Genomic DNA, 16,776 nt, shown 5'->3' on the forward strand with positions numbered 1-16,776 from the left:
GTCTGCCGTCATATACCGTCAGATTGCATTGCTGGAACATATTTATTTCCACATATTCTCTTTCGGTACAGCTGCTCTGATTGGCTGGTTCTTAAATTTAACATTAACCGCAAGAGCTTGGAGTTTGCAATGCTTTAATTTTACTGACTCGCAGTTAAGTTTACGTCAGCGCATTGTGAACGGTTCCATCAGATAACATGGCCGCAAACGTCTGAGTTAACGGTAACTTTAAGTTTTAGTCACGTTTGCATTATTTCAAGCAAGTTTAAAATTTCGTTATTTTATTATTATTATTATTATTATTATTATTATTATTATTATTATTATTATTATTATTATTATTATTATTATTATTATTATTATTATTATTATTATTATTATTATTATTATTATTACGGCACACTGGCGACGTCAAATGAAGAAAATTGCAGCATTCTGTCAGACTACTTCAAGAATTTACTTAACTGCTCGAAACCGCAAAGCCCCATTGAGACCAAGGAACCTTACTCAGGTATCCAGATTCCAGACCACCCCACAGAGATGAAATCAGGCGCCACATTGCCCGTCTCAAAAATAATAAAGCACCTGGGAAGACCCAGTAGTAGCAGAACTATGGAAATATGCCCCAGAGGAATCACTTGATATCTTGCAAAATCAAAGAGAAGAAATTTGGAGCAAGGAGACCCTACCCGAAGATTGGAAAATAGCTTTGATTCATCCATTACACAAAAAAGGCAGCATGAAGAATATCAACAACTACAGAGGAATATCTTTGCTACCCGTGACTTACAAAATTCTATCACTTGCCATCCTGGAGCGTTTGGAAGCATAAGTCGAACATCAAATAGGTGAATACCAAGGAGGGTTAAAAGTCGCTCAACAGCCGAACAGATCCAAAATCTCAAAACGATCATCAGATATTGTACACTAAGGTCCAAGCAGTATGTGTCTGTCTTTGTGGACTTCTAGAAAGCGTACGACTCCATTGACCAGGAGGTCCTGCTAAACATCTTAAATTAATTTGGAGTTGATTTGAAACTGTTGCCATTAATTAGAGCTACCCTGACCTATACAAAATCCAAGGTGAAGTTCCACGGATGTATCTCGCATTCCTTTGACATCAAAACAGGAGTCCGACAAAGTGATGGGATATCCCAGATATTCTTCAACTGCGTTCTTGAAAAGATCATCAGAACCTGGCGGGTGAGATTAGAGGAAACCAACTACAGTCCATTAAGAATAGGAACCAAAGCCAAGGGGATCACAACAGACTGCTTAGTTTTTGCCGATGATATTGCTGTGCTCTCAAACGACATAGAAACCGCTAGAGCTCAAGTTGAAATTTTAAAGGATATTGCCGAACAAACTGGTCTGCAGATATCGTTTGAGAAAACAGAAGTAATGACTAACATCAAAGAAGCCCCAACAAAACTCCATACAAAATACGGGGACATCACGCGAGTAGACAAATTCAAATACCTGGGCGAGATCATCATAAAAAAATGGACAGGACAAAGAAGCACTTCGGGAGCGAGTACGCAAACTGGAAATAGCCTACCAAACATCCCGCACAACCTACAACAAAAAATGCCTTTCCCAAAACACCAAGATACGTCACTATGAAACAGTTCTGAAGCCAGTAGTTCTATATGCAGCCGAAACCCTGTCTCTAAATACCAACAAAGGACTCCTTGAATCACTGAGGAAAAAAGAGCGCAAAATTGTGAGAGGAATCTTGGGATCAAAGTACAGAAATGGAATCCATCAAAAGAGATCCAAAGAGGAAGTCTACAGCAAAATAGAGAAAATTGCCGACACAATCAGGAAAAGACGGGCACGATTTTACGGTCATCTGAAAAGAATGGACAGAAGAAAGTTAACTAAAGAAATGTTTCACTTTTTTTATTCAAACCCCAAAACCGCAATTGCCAGGTCTATAAATACCAAAGAAGACCTGCAAATGCTACATATCTCAGCTTAAGATGCCCTTAACAGAGATCGCTTCCGCAAGAAAATATTGACGAGCGGGCTAAACCGAGACGAGCAACCGAAGAGAAAATACGGTGCCCCTTGGACAGAGGAGCTTAAGCAGGACCACTCACAAAGAATGAGGGAAATTTCGGCTCTAACGAAGGCCAAGTTCAGTGTCAAATGCAACAAGACTTAACGTGGTCCTTGATGGCCCCAGCGAATTATATGTATATATATACCAGGTGGCTCTCGAACGCCGTAATTTCTATTTACAAATGTCCCGCATGCACAAATGATGAATGGGATGTCTACCAACTGATTTTCACAGGCGCACTACTGCCAGCGGGTAGGTTACGTCAGAATATGAAGAGATAAGAACAAGCCTGTCGCTCGCAGCATGTTACTCAGCGTTACAGGTCTAATGCACCCCTTACATTAGTAAACATCGTTTTCCACCGCATATTTCTAGGCTGGTGTATGGTACAGCCGCACTATATTTGCTGTCAGCATATCGGCAATGGATATTGTGTTCAACAGCGACAAATACACAGACATTATTTTAATCTGGACAACCTGGTCGGAATACAGCCGAAGCTCCAAACAGACGTAGGCCAATGCCCCCTACACACGTATTTCACCGAATAGTATCAGTTTTTGTTTCATACAAACAACTCTATTATCGAGTGGAATTTCTACATGTGCATAAATTAATAAGTTATTAAATTTCCTTTTCTGCATCTTTGGCGTGTTTACAAACAGTAGCGGTGACTAGTGGGTGGAGCGAGGAGAGACAGTGGCACCCTCCCCCAACTTTTTGGAGTAAACATTGCATTTTTTCCACTTTAGCCAGCTGGAACTAGGAATTATTTTTAAAAAGCTATTTGTACAAGCCTTGTTTTGTTATCTGCTAATTATTTCCTTGATTTTCTTTCATTATTAACATAATTATTAGTGAAAATACGCACAAAATGCCGTTCGTCGCGGCTAACCGATTTGTATAGCGCTGCGGCAAGTAGTGGAGACTGCATGTGCTGTGAGGAAGGGTAGTAGGGGTATATATATATATATATATATATATATATTTGACAAGGTCGTGGACACTGAGTTATAATTCACCCGCTTGCCGCGCGCATCCGTCAGTCTGGCAGTCTCGTTTAGTGTCTGTTAGTTTCTTAGTGTGTATTCAAATACTGATGGCCGAGTGCATCAACCTTGATTACTGTAATCAGTGTTTAAAATAGCATTTAATCACTGTTTAAGGTCGCTTGTAGTGCATCAATCCCGATTATGGCCTTAATCACTGATTTAAAGTTAATCGGTGAAATTTGGGCGTTTAAGAATGCTAATCATTGATTAGCAACGAAACTTCAAAATGGCGGCAAGGTTTGTAGACGGTTTTGAAGACGAGTTGCTGTATCTTCAATATCTCGAATATAATGATAATCAGGGCGACGATATGGTGATAGTTGAGAGGGGTAACCCTTTTGAAGAACTCGGTGAGAAAAAATTCATGGAAAGGTTCCGTCTTTCGAAACGAACTGTGTTATTTTTAATACAACAAATTCGTGATCAGCTGGATTTTCCAACGCGAAGAAATAATCCTGTTTCTCCAGTAAATAGGCTACTGACTGCTTTGAGATATTATGCTACGGGTGCTTTTAATATTGTAATAGGAGATACTGCCGGAATACACAGGACAACTGCAGCCAGGATTATTCATGACGTAAGTGACATTATAGCCTCTCTCAGCAACAGATATATATTTTTTCCAAGAACAGATAGTGAAAAAAGAGAGGTCATGGAAGGGTTTTTTAACATAGCCAGATTTCCTGGAGTGATTGGAACAATCGATTGCACTCATGTCCGTATTCAATCTCCTGGTGGCAATAATGCAGAGATATTTAGGAACAGAAAAGGTTATTTTTCGATAAATGTGCAGACTATATGTGACAGCAATTTGCTAATAAGGGATATTGTAGCCAGATGGCCCGGGTCTGTGCACGATAGCACTATTTTTCAGAACTGCAGCAAGAGAGCGCAGTTCGAAAGAAGAGAAATAGCAAATGGCTATTTATTAGGTGATAGTGGTTATGCTTGCAAACCTTACCTGTTAACACCATTACTCAATCCCACAAGTAGAGAAGAGCAGAATTATAACAGGGCACACATAACAACCAGGAACACGGTGGAACGTCAGTATGGAGTATGGAAACGTAGATTTCCTGCCCTCTCAATTGGTTTAAGATGTGAAATTCACAAAGCCTTAAACATCATTCTTGCTACTGCAGTGTTACACAATATTGCTGTATCATCAAGAGAAGACAATCCTCCAGATGATCTGGCAATAAGACATGTGTTAGAAGAGTTACAACAAAACAGAGGTCCTGATGTTGAAAATGATGCACCAATTGATGCAATACATCATATGTACAGAAATGATGATAACGCTGGGAGAGCTGTTCGCCAGGTGCTAATAAATGACTATTTCAGGTGAGTAAATTACACTGTTATACATAAAGATTCTCATAACTTTATTGTTACACATAATTTCAATAATCCTGTATAAGCAAACAGACATAACTTGCAATTAAGTTATTCACTTTTACTATTCATATTTTGCCAATATTTTAGTTTTTCTTTTAATACAGCTATTGTTAATTTTTTTATTTCAATTTCTTTTTCATGTTCTTTTTTCATAAACTCTAATTGCTGTTCTAACACAAGAATTCTCTTTTCACAGGAATCTATAATTTTATTCCTCGGAGACAGACCTACTTTCTTCTTCGGAAAGCTAGGAGTTTTCTTGTTTGGGTCTGGAGTTGAAAATGATGTTCCCGATGATCCTGACTGTGGGTCATTTGCGGGTGAAGTCTGTAGGCCTATTGTGTCCACTGTTTGATATGTTACATCTGGGCCTACATGAATTACCTCTTCGAGTGGGAAGTTTATTTCTGAAACAATTATAATGAAGTGGCATTTCTAGTGACAGACTGCTAATAATAGAATTTGAAACCTGAAAAGTGAACAGGACTGTATATTCATCATCAAGATACCTAAATGTGTTATTATTCAGGTGATAAATTAATTATTGCATCACATATACATAGTGAGAATTACCTTCAGTTACATCTCCTTGGTATAGTGCATCAGAGTCATGTGGATTTTCTAGAGGTGTTATTGTAGGCCCAATTAGAGCCATGATGTTTTCGGCACCTTTGGAATTGGGAGGCTTAAAATAACCACCACCAGTTTTATTCCTATTAACTTTCTCATCTGCACATATCTTCCTTGCCTTTCTTTTCAGATTTTCATAGCAGACTTTTAAATGTTTGTAGTCTCGAGAACGAACACCTTGTAACAAAATAATGAAAACGTCAATCAGAATAATAAAAAATACTACAATAGATTGATTTTTTAATTAATGGTAATATATACTAACAGTCCTACTAATAAAACGTATTTTACAGTTGTTTAACATTTGTATAGTGACACACTGAATAAACCCTGTATAAGCGATGCAGATTTTTGTTACTAATAATCATGGTATAGGCATAGTATTACTATACTGCATGTATACACTAATTGCAAGCAGTAGGAATCTCTTCCTGCAGTTCACTGATGCACTTCATCATGTACGCTGATTTTATGATCGCTCTTACTGGTTATCTAGGAGAAAAACATTTCAAGAAGCTGCATGGTAGCACAAATAAACTTAGAATCTCAAAGCCAGTGGCAACATAAGAGGTGAAAGCTGACTGGCAATTTGATTTATATCTGACAACATTTCTGTAGCTTGCTTGTGTAATGAAAGAAAAAAATATAATTGAATTAAAAGAGAATATACATGAACGTTATGTTTAATGCCTGCAAGTTAATTCCACACACACACAGAGAGAAAATCAAAATAGGCCTATTAGTGACCATTGGGCAGCTGTGCTGCTGACTGCAACATCTACTTGAAATTACATTGCAATGTAATAATAAAACCATCATGTGAAAACTGTTATCATCACCAGCACAGAATTCAGTGTTAACCTCCTTCACTCCCTCCATGTTAACATGTCTACTTTTGGTAACTTTGTCAAGCCTGGAATGTGGATAAGTGCTATATTGCAAGTTAAAAATACGTTAATCACTCAAAAATCCACAAGATCAACTTCCTCAGTAAAAGCAAAGATTGCAACTTGATCATGGCTTATGGCCTATTAAAACACAACGAAGGTTAAAATCAATCAATCAATCAATCAATCAATCAATCAATCAATCAATCAATCAATCAATCAATCAATCAATCAATCTCAGTGCTGATCTGCATTTAGGGCAGTTCCCCAGGTGGTAGATTCCTTAGCTATTGTTTTCCTAGCCTTTTCTTAAATGATTTCAAAGAAATTGGAAATTTATGGAACATCTACCTTGGTAAGTTATTCCAATCCCTAACTTCCCTTCCTACAAACAAATATTTGCCCCAATATAGCACTGACTATAGCACTTCCTAACTTGTTAAGATACAGTAACTAAAAACATTCTAATAAAAATTTCTACAACTTCCAAGCTTGACTTGATCCTAGAATTTGGCATGAACACAAACACAAGTGTATATCACAACTGTGGGAGCACCTGAAGCACATGGCACTACTATGCTTCACTATAATAAAATAATTTACTAAAGCAGACATAACTGAAGACTATTACATGTAGATCACTATTTTCAGAAAACCAACAGCAACAAAACTAAGGCAATGGTAAGCACTAAGCAGTTTGCCTAGGCATTCTTGACTCACTATCACTTCAAACTAAACTGATTAACCACTACAAAAAATATCCAACATCCATGCCCAAATTATTAAATATTATTATTTAATTATCAAATATTAACATACTGGCCCACTATTATTTATGTCACTTTTATTATTAGGTTTAGGAATTATGGTTAAAGTGAATATGAACTAGTATTAACATAGGCAAAATACGTTGGAGCAGCTGACCTAACCGCCACTCGAGTACAGGCAACACACTCTACGTTCCACACTAGGACATGCCAACAATGTGGGAAAACACCATTCACACAGGCACACATATGCTGCCATCAAGGAAAAGAAAAAATAAATGCTCTTGGATTGTGTAACATTACCTATTCACATTCACAAATGTAAGTAAATGCAATTCATACATGAACATATGGTTGAGCCTGGCATTAATAAAAACACTTCACTGAACCAAGATCTAGCATGGTTGAGGCCCTGAGCATCTCACTGAGCAAAAGTGAGCTCTTATAGCAGCTGAAAACGGCCTTCCTGCTGGTGACAGGTCAAAATTTCTTAGAAGAATTCCAAATTTCACTTAAAAGACACTGTCCAGACATCACTAACATGAAGCACTGCACCAGGCAAAAATGCTTACTGAATACCATATGAAATTTAACAGAATGGTCTCTAAACATGCTAACAAGGTTTCTACTCTAGCCGCAGGCTAATTTACTCATTAAAAAGGGTTACAAATATGAGTCACTCATCATCATCTTGACCATATGTTAACATAGATGACTCTGGTTAACCTTACTTCATGAAACACAACGTATTTGCCTTGTATATGAGAACGATGATACTTGAACACACTACTAGGGAAATGAACTCTTGAAGGGACACTCTGGTCATCACATGTAGTACTTAAGGGGATATACATGTAGGATTTATTTCAACACATCCTTCATAATAAAACATGGCCTTCTATTACCGAAGACTTATACACAACTCGTATCAACATATCAGGGCACATATTTCCTCGAAGACTTCCTGTTCAACTTATTTACTGGCCTACCACATTTATATTTCATTAAAAACATTCTATCACTTATCTACTGGCCGGTATAACATATATTTCATCGAAGATATTACAACCACTTATCTATTGGCCTGTATAACATATATTTAATCAAAGATATCATTTGAAACATCATAAAGGCATGTATTGTATCGAAGAATGCTGGGATAAGCACTAGCCTCCTGCTACAACCTACAACAAGGTTCTACACTGAATTAACACTATAATAACCTCCCGAGTGATCACACTACAATATCGTGGCAAGAAGAAAACATAAACCTAACCTGAAAAGTACTTAATGAACATGACATAGCTGAAAACAGGTTTAGAACGTACAAATCTTGGTCGTAAATTATTGAATTAGATATTAAATTTAAGACACTTTAAAGGGTTTAGTGCGCATTGGTATCACCTAAATATCACAATAAAATTTGTCACAAATGGAACATAATAATTACTTTTACACATATCAAGTGAAAAATCCCTGGCAAATTAAGAAATATGTTTTTTTGGAAGTACATTTGGTGTTGCGCTCATAGTGACACACGTATGTCTTTTGTCTTACACTTTGAACAATTCTGTGTGTGATATCTGTGTTCACTGAAGTTCTTTGCTTTCGTTTCATTCTTCACTTGTCATTGACATCATTTCATGAATTGTATCGCGATATGCTATATTTAATAGGCGACAAAATGGTATGGCCAATGTACATAAGAAAAATTCAGTGGACTAGTGATTTATTCTTTCGAACAGAAATAAAAATATTTATTGGTCCAGGGATCATGCTATTTTTCTTTTAACCTCCATTTTGCTGTTTGTACTGGCCAAAGATTCTTCTTCTTCTTCTTCTTCTTCTTCTTCTTCTTCTTCTTCTTCTTCTTCTTCTTCTTCTTGAAAGGTGTGGTTGGACTCATGTGTTATGAGAATCTACAGACATAGCACTCCCATTCCACGGTGCTAGCCCTGGACCTGAAGAAAGTAACAAAAGACGGCACCAGCAGCGAATGGACAAAGATAATGAGAATCCACCAACGAGCTAGAAAGAGGACTATAGAGTGGCTATTGGACCACCATATTTGAATCTACTTGAAAGCCACGTCCGCCATATTGTAAGCGATCAAATCGAGTGGGCTTGTGATGAAGCAAGTACAGAGGCTGCGGGAATAAATACCGTTTCACAGTTTTTTAATTTTTTATTAGGGAAGCACTCAAAGATGCGCAATATCTGTTTAAAAGGATATTAAAAATACAAAATACAGGCTACGTACTTACATATTGTATAAAGAAAGAAAATTAGCGCATTTCCAGTAGTCCGTATTACAAAACAAATCACAAGATATTGCCAAAAATTTAAACCCACTTACAGGGAATGAAAATATAGAACAGAAAACCTTGAGCAAAGTAATATAACATCGAGAAATAATTCATATAACTTTAATAATAATAATAATAATAATAATAATAATAATAATAATAATAATAATAATAATAATAATAATAATAAATCATAGTAACTTTCCATTTACCTGGAATTGGAATTTTGTATGGATTTAGCCTAATTTTACGACCGGATGCCCTTCCTGACGACGCCAACCCTAGGTGGAGCGATGTATTTACTATTGCATGTTTTTGTAGTGGTTTGTGGTATGTTCTGTTGTGTGTAGATGAAGAAGGTTATCCAGTCCCGGATCCAGAGTAATTAACTGTCGACTACCCGGTTAAAATCCTCAACCCGGTCGAATCCGGTGCCCTCTGAACCAAAGGCCAGCACGCTGATCATTCAGCCAAGGAGCCGACACTAAACAACTTGGCAGGTTCGATCCTGGCTCACTACGATGGTATTTGAAGGTGCTCATATCCCTCAGAACTCCTGCGGGACAACATTCCGGCACCTCGGCTTATCCGATAAAGTAGTTAATAGGACGTAAAACTAATAATAATTTACGAAAAATAAGTATTCTATAGCCGTGGGGTACAAGGTTTGAAGTGAACAATGGTGTAATAAAGTATCCCTTAATAATAATAATAAAATAACAAGAATTTGAAATAATTGTTGAAAAAGAGAAGAGTTCTTCTTGTTGATAATGATCTTAAATCACATAAGTTAACTTTCCTGAATAATTCACTTCGGTTATCTTTGGAAGAAGATTATGGTAACGCCGATTTTTATTTGCCTTAAGTAGCACCCACTCAGACACGCCTTATAGCTACGATGGGATAGGAAAATACTAGGACTGCGAAGGAAAATACTAGGACTTCGAAGGAAGTGGCATTAAGGCACAGCAGCCTCCGTATTTGCCTGATGTGAAAATGGGAACCACGGAAAACCAGCTATCAGTGCTGTCGGCAGTGGAATTAAAACTCACTATATCCCGAATGCAAGCTAAGAGCTATATACCACGAAGCACGTAGCCAACTCGCTCAGTAGTAGTGATGATGTAGGACTGAAAGTCATCATATTACTCCGTATCGTTGGCAGAGGGGATGGGGTGACTAGGAAATTCTAAATACTGTAGGTGTGGCGTTGGACAGCAGGCGTCTTGTAACACCGTTGTTCACTTTATATTTATTTTCAAAATGCTGGGGAAATATGCTGTGTAGGATACAATGTAATAATAAATAGTGGTCTTGGTTTTTCTTCCTACCGACTACTTAGTACGGTTTTCGGAGAAGCTGAAGTGCCGGAGTTTTGCCCCGGCGGAGTTCCCTTACGGGCCGGAAAATCTACTGACACAAAGGCGACCTATCTGAGCATCTTCAAATACCAAATATGGCAACTTGGGCTCATAAAGCTAGCGCTCTACCGTCTGAGCCACTTAGTCAGGCAGGATACATTGTTATCGTGTTTGGCTGCCAGTTCCTACAAGAAAATAAAAGTAGGCCTAATGTACACGTGCTGGACTGTGCTACACAGGCAACGTAATTCTGCTAATCGCCCAAAACTGTGTACTTTAATAAAAAAAATCTTATGTGAAATATGATATTTATTCTTCGTGTTTTCTCTACAGTTTATGCAATTGCATGCCACACACGTAGAGAGCATAATTTCTTCGATCTAATCTGTTAAAAGTATCGCACCGTATGCGGAAGAAATTATATGAATGGCGCTTAAACTATGGAGTCGCTATTTCGTCTTGGCACCACCCAGAGCGCTGTAGCAGCCATGTTAGCCACTCTATAGTCCTCTTTCTAGCTCGTTGGAGTCCACAGACATAGCCCTCCCATTCCACGGTGCTAGCCCTGGACCTGAAGAAAGTAACAAAAGACGGCACCAGTAGCGAATGGACAAAGATAATGAGAATCCACAGACATAGCCCTCCCATTTCACGGTGCTAGCCCTGGACCTGAAGAAAATAACAAAAGACGGCACCAGCAGCGTATATGATCCTTGAGCAGCGTAGTACGACATAAACCAGTCCTGTCTACAAGCCTTAAGTATGTTTTCAAATTTCTCAAATAACGACGGTATTTCTTAATTTGCCAGGGATTTTTCACTTGATATGTGTAAAAGCAATTATTATGTTCCATTTGTGACAAATTTTATAGTGATATTTGGGTGATACCTTTGCGCATCATACCCCACTTTAAACAACAGCACAGCTAATACTCTGTCCTATCCATCTTCACTCTGACTCAACCAGTTGACCATTCAATACCTAGCCTACGCTCAGACACCCAAACTGACCATTCCAAAAAGTAGAAACATGCAAAAACACACACTGAAATCCATATACAAATCATACTGCCCACATGTTCTAACTAAAATGAAAACCCAATGGCCTTGACTTGGCACAGATATCAAAGTGATAATGAACACAGACAATTTTAAAAAGTGTGCACTTACAGCTGTGAAATATAGTAAACATGGGTTACTCACATTGCATTAATGCCCTCAGGGATCTATCATGCAGATAGCTACATGTGTCTCTGATGCAGACTTGCTTTAGCCTGGGATTTTAGCACATCACAACATTTACCTTCACACTTGTTGCATGGAAACTACCTTGGTGGATACATAAACTGGCCTCGAAACTTCATCATTATTTAGCTGACTACACAATCACATGACACTTCAAATATGTTTAGGCTGGTTTACCATTAAAAGGAAAACAACACAGAATTTGCTATATTTTTCACAAGACTTCCTACTTCCATGATAATCAGGAGAAATGGATCACTTCCGTGTCTTAAAATGTTTCGTTTTACGATCATTTGCAGTCTTTATAACCTCCAAATGTACTTTTACTTCTACATTTAAAATATCGTGGAGATCATCAATGTTATTTTCCATTCTTTCACTGCGTGCTTCTCTATTGGATAAGTTGGATATTTTACCGCAATTATATTACTGCAGACTATAAACACCACCAAAATAATACACTAATCACTCGTTCCTACAGAACGCTTATACAGGGGTCCTGTGTTCTGTTTAAGCAATCAGTGAATAACTATAACAGATGTACACACAGATATACGTTTTATTAGTAACAAATTGCACATAAACGGTGTATAAAAGTTATACACTTTTTATTAATAAGACAAATAAATATGCTCACCGGGAATTGCATTGAATTCATTTTCAATTATTTTCCAGGTCTCCAGCTTCTTCTTTACAGTAACTCCGTCCGTCTTCTTGTTTTCAACAACATCCTTATATTTGACAACTAATTCAGTCAAGATGTCGGTCTCAAAATCGGTATAATTTGCACATCTCTTCCTTTTATTTTCTTCCATTTGGAACCGTTTGCTTATAATATGTGTACTTTTGATACGCGTGTATTCGTTTTTCCCACCAAGACAACTGCCGAACGAAATACCGTGAGCGCGTTCAGTATCGTGTTTTCGTATGATCACTGATTAAATCTCACGCTAACTAAACAGTACTAAGTAATCAATGATTACGGTTGGTGCACCGCAATCTTCTTAAACGGAGGTTAAAATGTAAACAGACATTAAGTAATCTATGATTAGCAGCTCGTTAATCGAGATTGATGCACTCGGCCATAAATGATTTTAATTGGATAATCATTCCGTACTTCTATTTAATTGCACGGCGCGAGCAGGCCGTAGGGTTAGGGGCGCGCACCTGTGAGCTTGCACGTGGGAGATAGTGGTTTCGATCCTACTGTCGGCTGGCCTGAAGATGGTTTTCCGTGGTTTCCCATTTTCACACCAGACAAGTGCTAGGGCTGTACCTTAATTAAGGCCACGGCCTCTTCCTTTCCACGCGTAGCCCTTTCCTGTTTCATCGTTGCCATAAGTCGTATCTGTGTCGCTGCGACGTAAAGTCAATTGTAAAAAAGGATATTTAATTGTAATTTCAACGGGAGATAATACCAACTTTACTTTCACCGGACTAAATTATTTCGTTTGTGTTATGTTATTTATTATGTAAATGTAACTAACCTGCCCCGTGGTTTATTTGTAATAATACTTTGTTGAGATTGTGATTAAATGCTTTATACTAAAATTTTCACCACGTCTCAAAACAAACCACGGGGCAGGTTAAATAGATTTACTTAATAAATAACATAACACAAAACAAATAACAGCCCAGTGAAAGGAATGTAGGTAATATCTCCCGTTGAAATTACGATTACAATTGAATTTATTTTACAATTGGTTTATGTCCGCCTCTGTGGTGTAGTGGTCAGTGTGATTAGCTGCCATCCCCGGAGGCCCGGGTTCGATACCCGGCTCTGCCTCGATGTTCTGAAAAGTGGTACGAGGGCTGGAACGGGGTCTACTTAGCCTCGGGAGGTCGACTGGGTTGAGGTGGGTTCGATTGCCACCTCAGCCCTCCTCGAAGTGGTTTTCCGTGGTTTTCCACTTCTCCTCCAGGCAAACGCCGGGATGGTCCCTAACTTAAGACCACGGCCGCTTCCTTCCCTCTTAGTTGTCTAACCCTTCCAAACTGCCCATCCGCCCACCAAGGCCCCTGTTCAGCATAGCAGGTGAGGCCGCCTCGGCGAGGTACTGGTCATCCTCCCCACTTGTATACCGACCCAATGTCTCACCCTCCAGGACACTGGCCTTGAGGCAGTAGAGGTGGGATCCCTCGCTGAGTCCGAGGAAAAATCAACCCTGGAGGGTAAGCAGATTAAGAAGAAGAAGAATTGGCTTTACGTCGCACCGACACAGATACGACTTATGGCAACGATGAGACAGGAAAGGGCTACGCGTGGAAAGGAAGAGGCCGTGGCCTTAATTAAGGTACAGCCCTAGCACTTGCCTGGTGTGAAAATGGGAAACCACGAAAAACCATCTTCAGGCCAGCCGACAGTAGGATTCGAAACCACTATCTCCCACGTGCAAGCTCACAGCTGCGCGCCCCTAACCCCACGGCCTGCTCGCCCCGTGCAATTAAATAGAAGTACGGAATGATTATCCAATTAAAATCATTTAGTATTTGAATACACACTAAGAAACTAACAGACACTAAACGAGACTGCCAGATTGACGGATGCGCGCGGCAAGCGGGTGAATTATAACTCAGTGTCCACGACCTTGTCAAAAAAATATATATATATACCCCTACTACCCTTCCTCACAGCACATGCAGTCTCCACTACTTGCCGCAGCGCTATACAAATTGGTTAGCCGCGACGAAAGGCATTTTGTGCGTATTTTCACCAATAATTATGTTAATAATGAAAGAAAATCAAGGAAATAATTAGCAGATAACAAAACAAGGCTTGTACAAATAGCTTTTTTAAAATAATTCCTAGTTCCAGCTGGCTAAAGTGGAAAAAAATGTAATGTTTACTCCAAAACGTTGGGGGAGGGTGCCACTGTCTCTCCTCGCTCCACCCACTAGTCACCGCTACTGTCTGTAAACACGCCAAAGATGCAGAAAAGGAAATTTAATAACTTATTAATTTATGCACATGTAGAAATTCCACTCGATAAAAGAGTTGCTTGTATGAAACAAAAACTGATACTGTTCGGTGAAATACGTGTGTAGGGGGCATTGGCCTACGTCTATTTGGAGCTTCGGCTGCACTCCGGCCAGGTTGTCCACATTAAAATAATGTCTGTGTATTTGTCGCTGCTGAACACAATATCCATTGCCGATATGCTGACAGCAAATATAGAGCGGCTGTACCATACACCAGCCTAGAAATATGCGGTGGAAAACGATGTTTACTAATGTAAGGGGTGCATTAGACCTGTAACGCTGAGTAACATGCTGCGAGCGACAGGCTTGTTCTTATCTCTTCATATTCTGACGTAACCTACTCATTTATGCATGCGGTACATTTGTAAGTAGAAACTACGGCGTTCTTGAGCCACCTGGTATATATATTATAATAATAGTAACAATGCAGTTTCCTTACCTGTATCGGTCATATGCTATGAACGCGTTGGTCATACCAGCGCCAATGCCTGAACACGAGCCCATGAAGGCGAAGATCTGGCAAGCTCTGTGGCCCAGAGCAAATCCTTGGTGGAACGAGTTGTAGATGAAGATCGGTGTTTTCAGCATCATAATGAAATCGCACACAGCCAGGTTGATCACAAACACGTTTGAAGCAGTTCGCAGGGATTTTGCACTAGAAAAAAATGAAAAGCAATATTTGATAGTAGGTTGAAAGCCGTATCGATAAGTTCCAGACATCGTTGTAAGTGGTACTCACGAGCCGAAGACCCAGATGACGAGCCCGTTGCCTAGGAGGGCCACCACGCAGAACACAATGTAGAGCATCCCCAGGATGTAGTTGTACATCGGTTCTGGCTCGGGGTAGGACAGCCAGTGAGAGGGGATGTGGATCAGCTCTTCAGCGGGCACGTTCCAGCCCAGCAGCCGAGGTGCCACCCTGCAACATCCCTTTGACTTTAACGCAATACTTAAATTAATTTCTAGATCTTAATTTTTCTGACATAAATGGGTCTTACGGCTGGGGTCATCCGAAAATTTGTGTAACTGACTCGAAAAAAAGTGACGTCACATTAGTCGTTACTGTAGGCCTTGGTCGACAAAGATGCTGTGGCTGTGGAATTGTATAAATAGAGCGTGTTGAAATAGATATAACATTGAGTTTCATTTATTTTATTTAATACTGATTTGTTAAAACCTCCGTGGCTCAGGCAGCAGTGCGCCGGCCTCTCACCGCTGGGTGCCTTGGTTCATATCCCGGTCACTCCATATGAGATTTGTCGTGGACAAAGCGGAGGCGGGACAGGTTTATGTCCGGTTTCTCCAGTTTTCCCTGTCATATTTCATTCCAGCAACACTCTCCAGTAACATTTCATTAATCATTTCCCCAGAGGAGTGCGACAGGCTTAGGCAGCCGACATAATTCCTGTCCTCGCCGCTAGATGGCGGCTTCATTCATTCCATTCCTGACCCGGTCGAATGACTGGAAACAGGCTGTGGATTTTCAATACTGATTTGTGTAAATTCAAATGTTTCTGTGATAGCCGTGACAGGACATTATCAAGAGGATGCATGATACTCGTAATTTGTTGCTGGTGAACCCATCAACAGTATCCCCTACCTGTAGTCATTGATGACGGGCTCTTAACTTGGGAGCGGGGGTTAGCATCCATGGGGCCCTTAGCTGAGTCCTGGCATTGCTTCTATTTCCCTGTGCCAGGCTTCTCACAATCATCTATCCAACCTCCCTCGGTCAAGTCCTGTTATTTTCCGACTCCGATGACATTAGAGCATTCGAAGCCTTGGAAGTCATTCATTTTCACGCCCTTCTTGGCCCTTGTCTTTGTTTGACCGATACCTTCATTTTTCAAAGTTTTTAACCCCTTTCACATTTCCCTCTGAATAGCGTTAATAGAGGATGACTACCCAGTTGTATTTCCTCTTAAAACAATAATCACCACCACTCAACAATCTGTTTTTTCAAGTTCGTTTTGGCTGCATGTCGACCACGGTGCTCATGTCTTAGCGGTGTTGTTGTTTGCCGTATTCCTTCATTATCTTGCTGAACTCAATCCTGCGTTCCGCCACCATTTCCTGGTCTCATTGTG

General features: G+C 39.5%; 1 protein-coding gene across 1 annotated transcript in view; it reads right to left on the reverse strand.

Annotated features, from left to right (window-relative positions):
- Rh3 (Rhodopsin 3) overlaps positions 1 to 16,776 on the reverse strand; it is a 104,428-nt gene that overhangs the window by 65,354 nt on the left and 22,298 nt on the right. Inside the window, exons 2-3 of the mRNA XM_067146644.2 lie at positions 15,429 to 15,608; positions 15,129 to 15,344 (exon numbers count right to left, since the gene is read on the reverse strand). Coding sequence (XP_067002745.1) covers positions 15,129 to 15,344; positions 15,429 to 15,608 — 396 coding nt within the window. The remainder of the gene's footprint in view (positions 1 to 15,128; positions 15,345 to 15,428; positions 15,609 to 16,776) is intronic.

This window comes from Anabrus simplex, chromosome 1 (assembly GCF_040414725.1).
Source record: "Anabrus simplex isolate iqAnaSimp1 chromosome 1, ASM4041472v1, whole genome shotgun sequence".
Taxonomy (NCBI): Eukaryota; Metazoa; Arthropoda; class Insecta; order Orthoptera; family Tettigoniidae; genus Anabrus; species Anabrus simplex.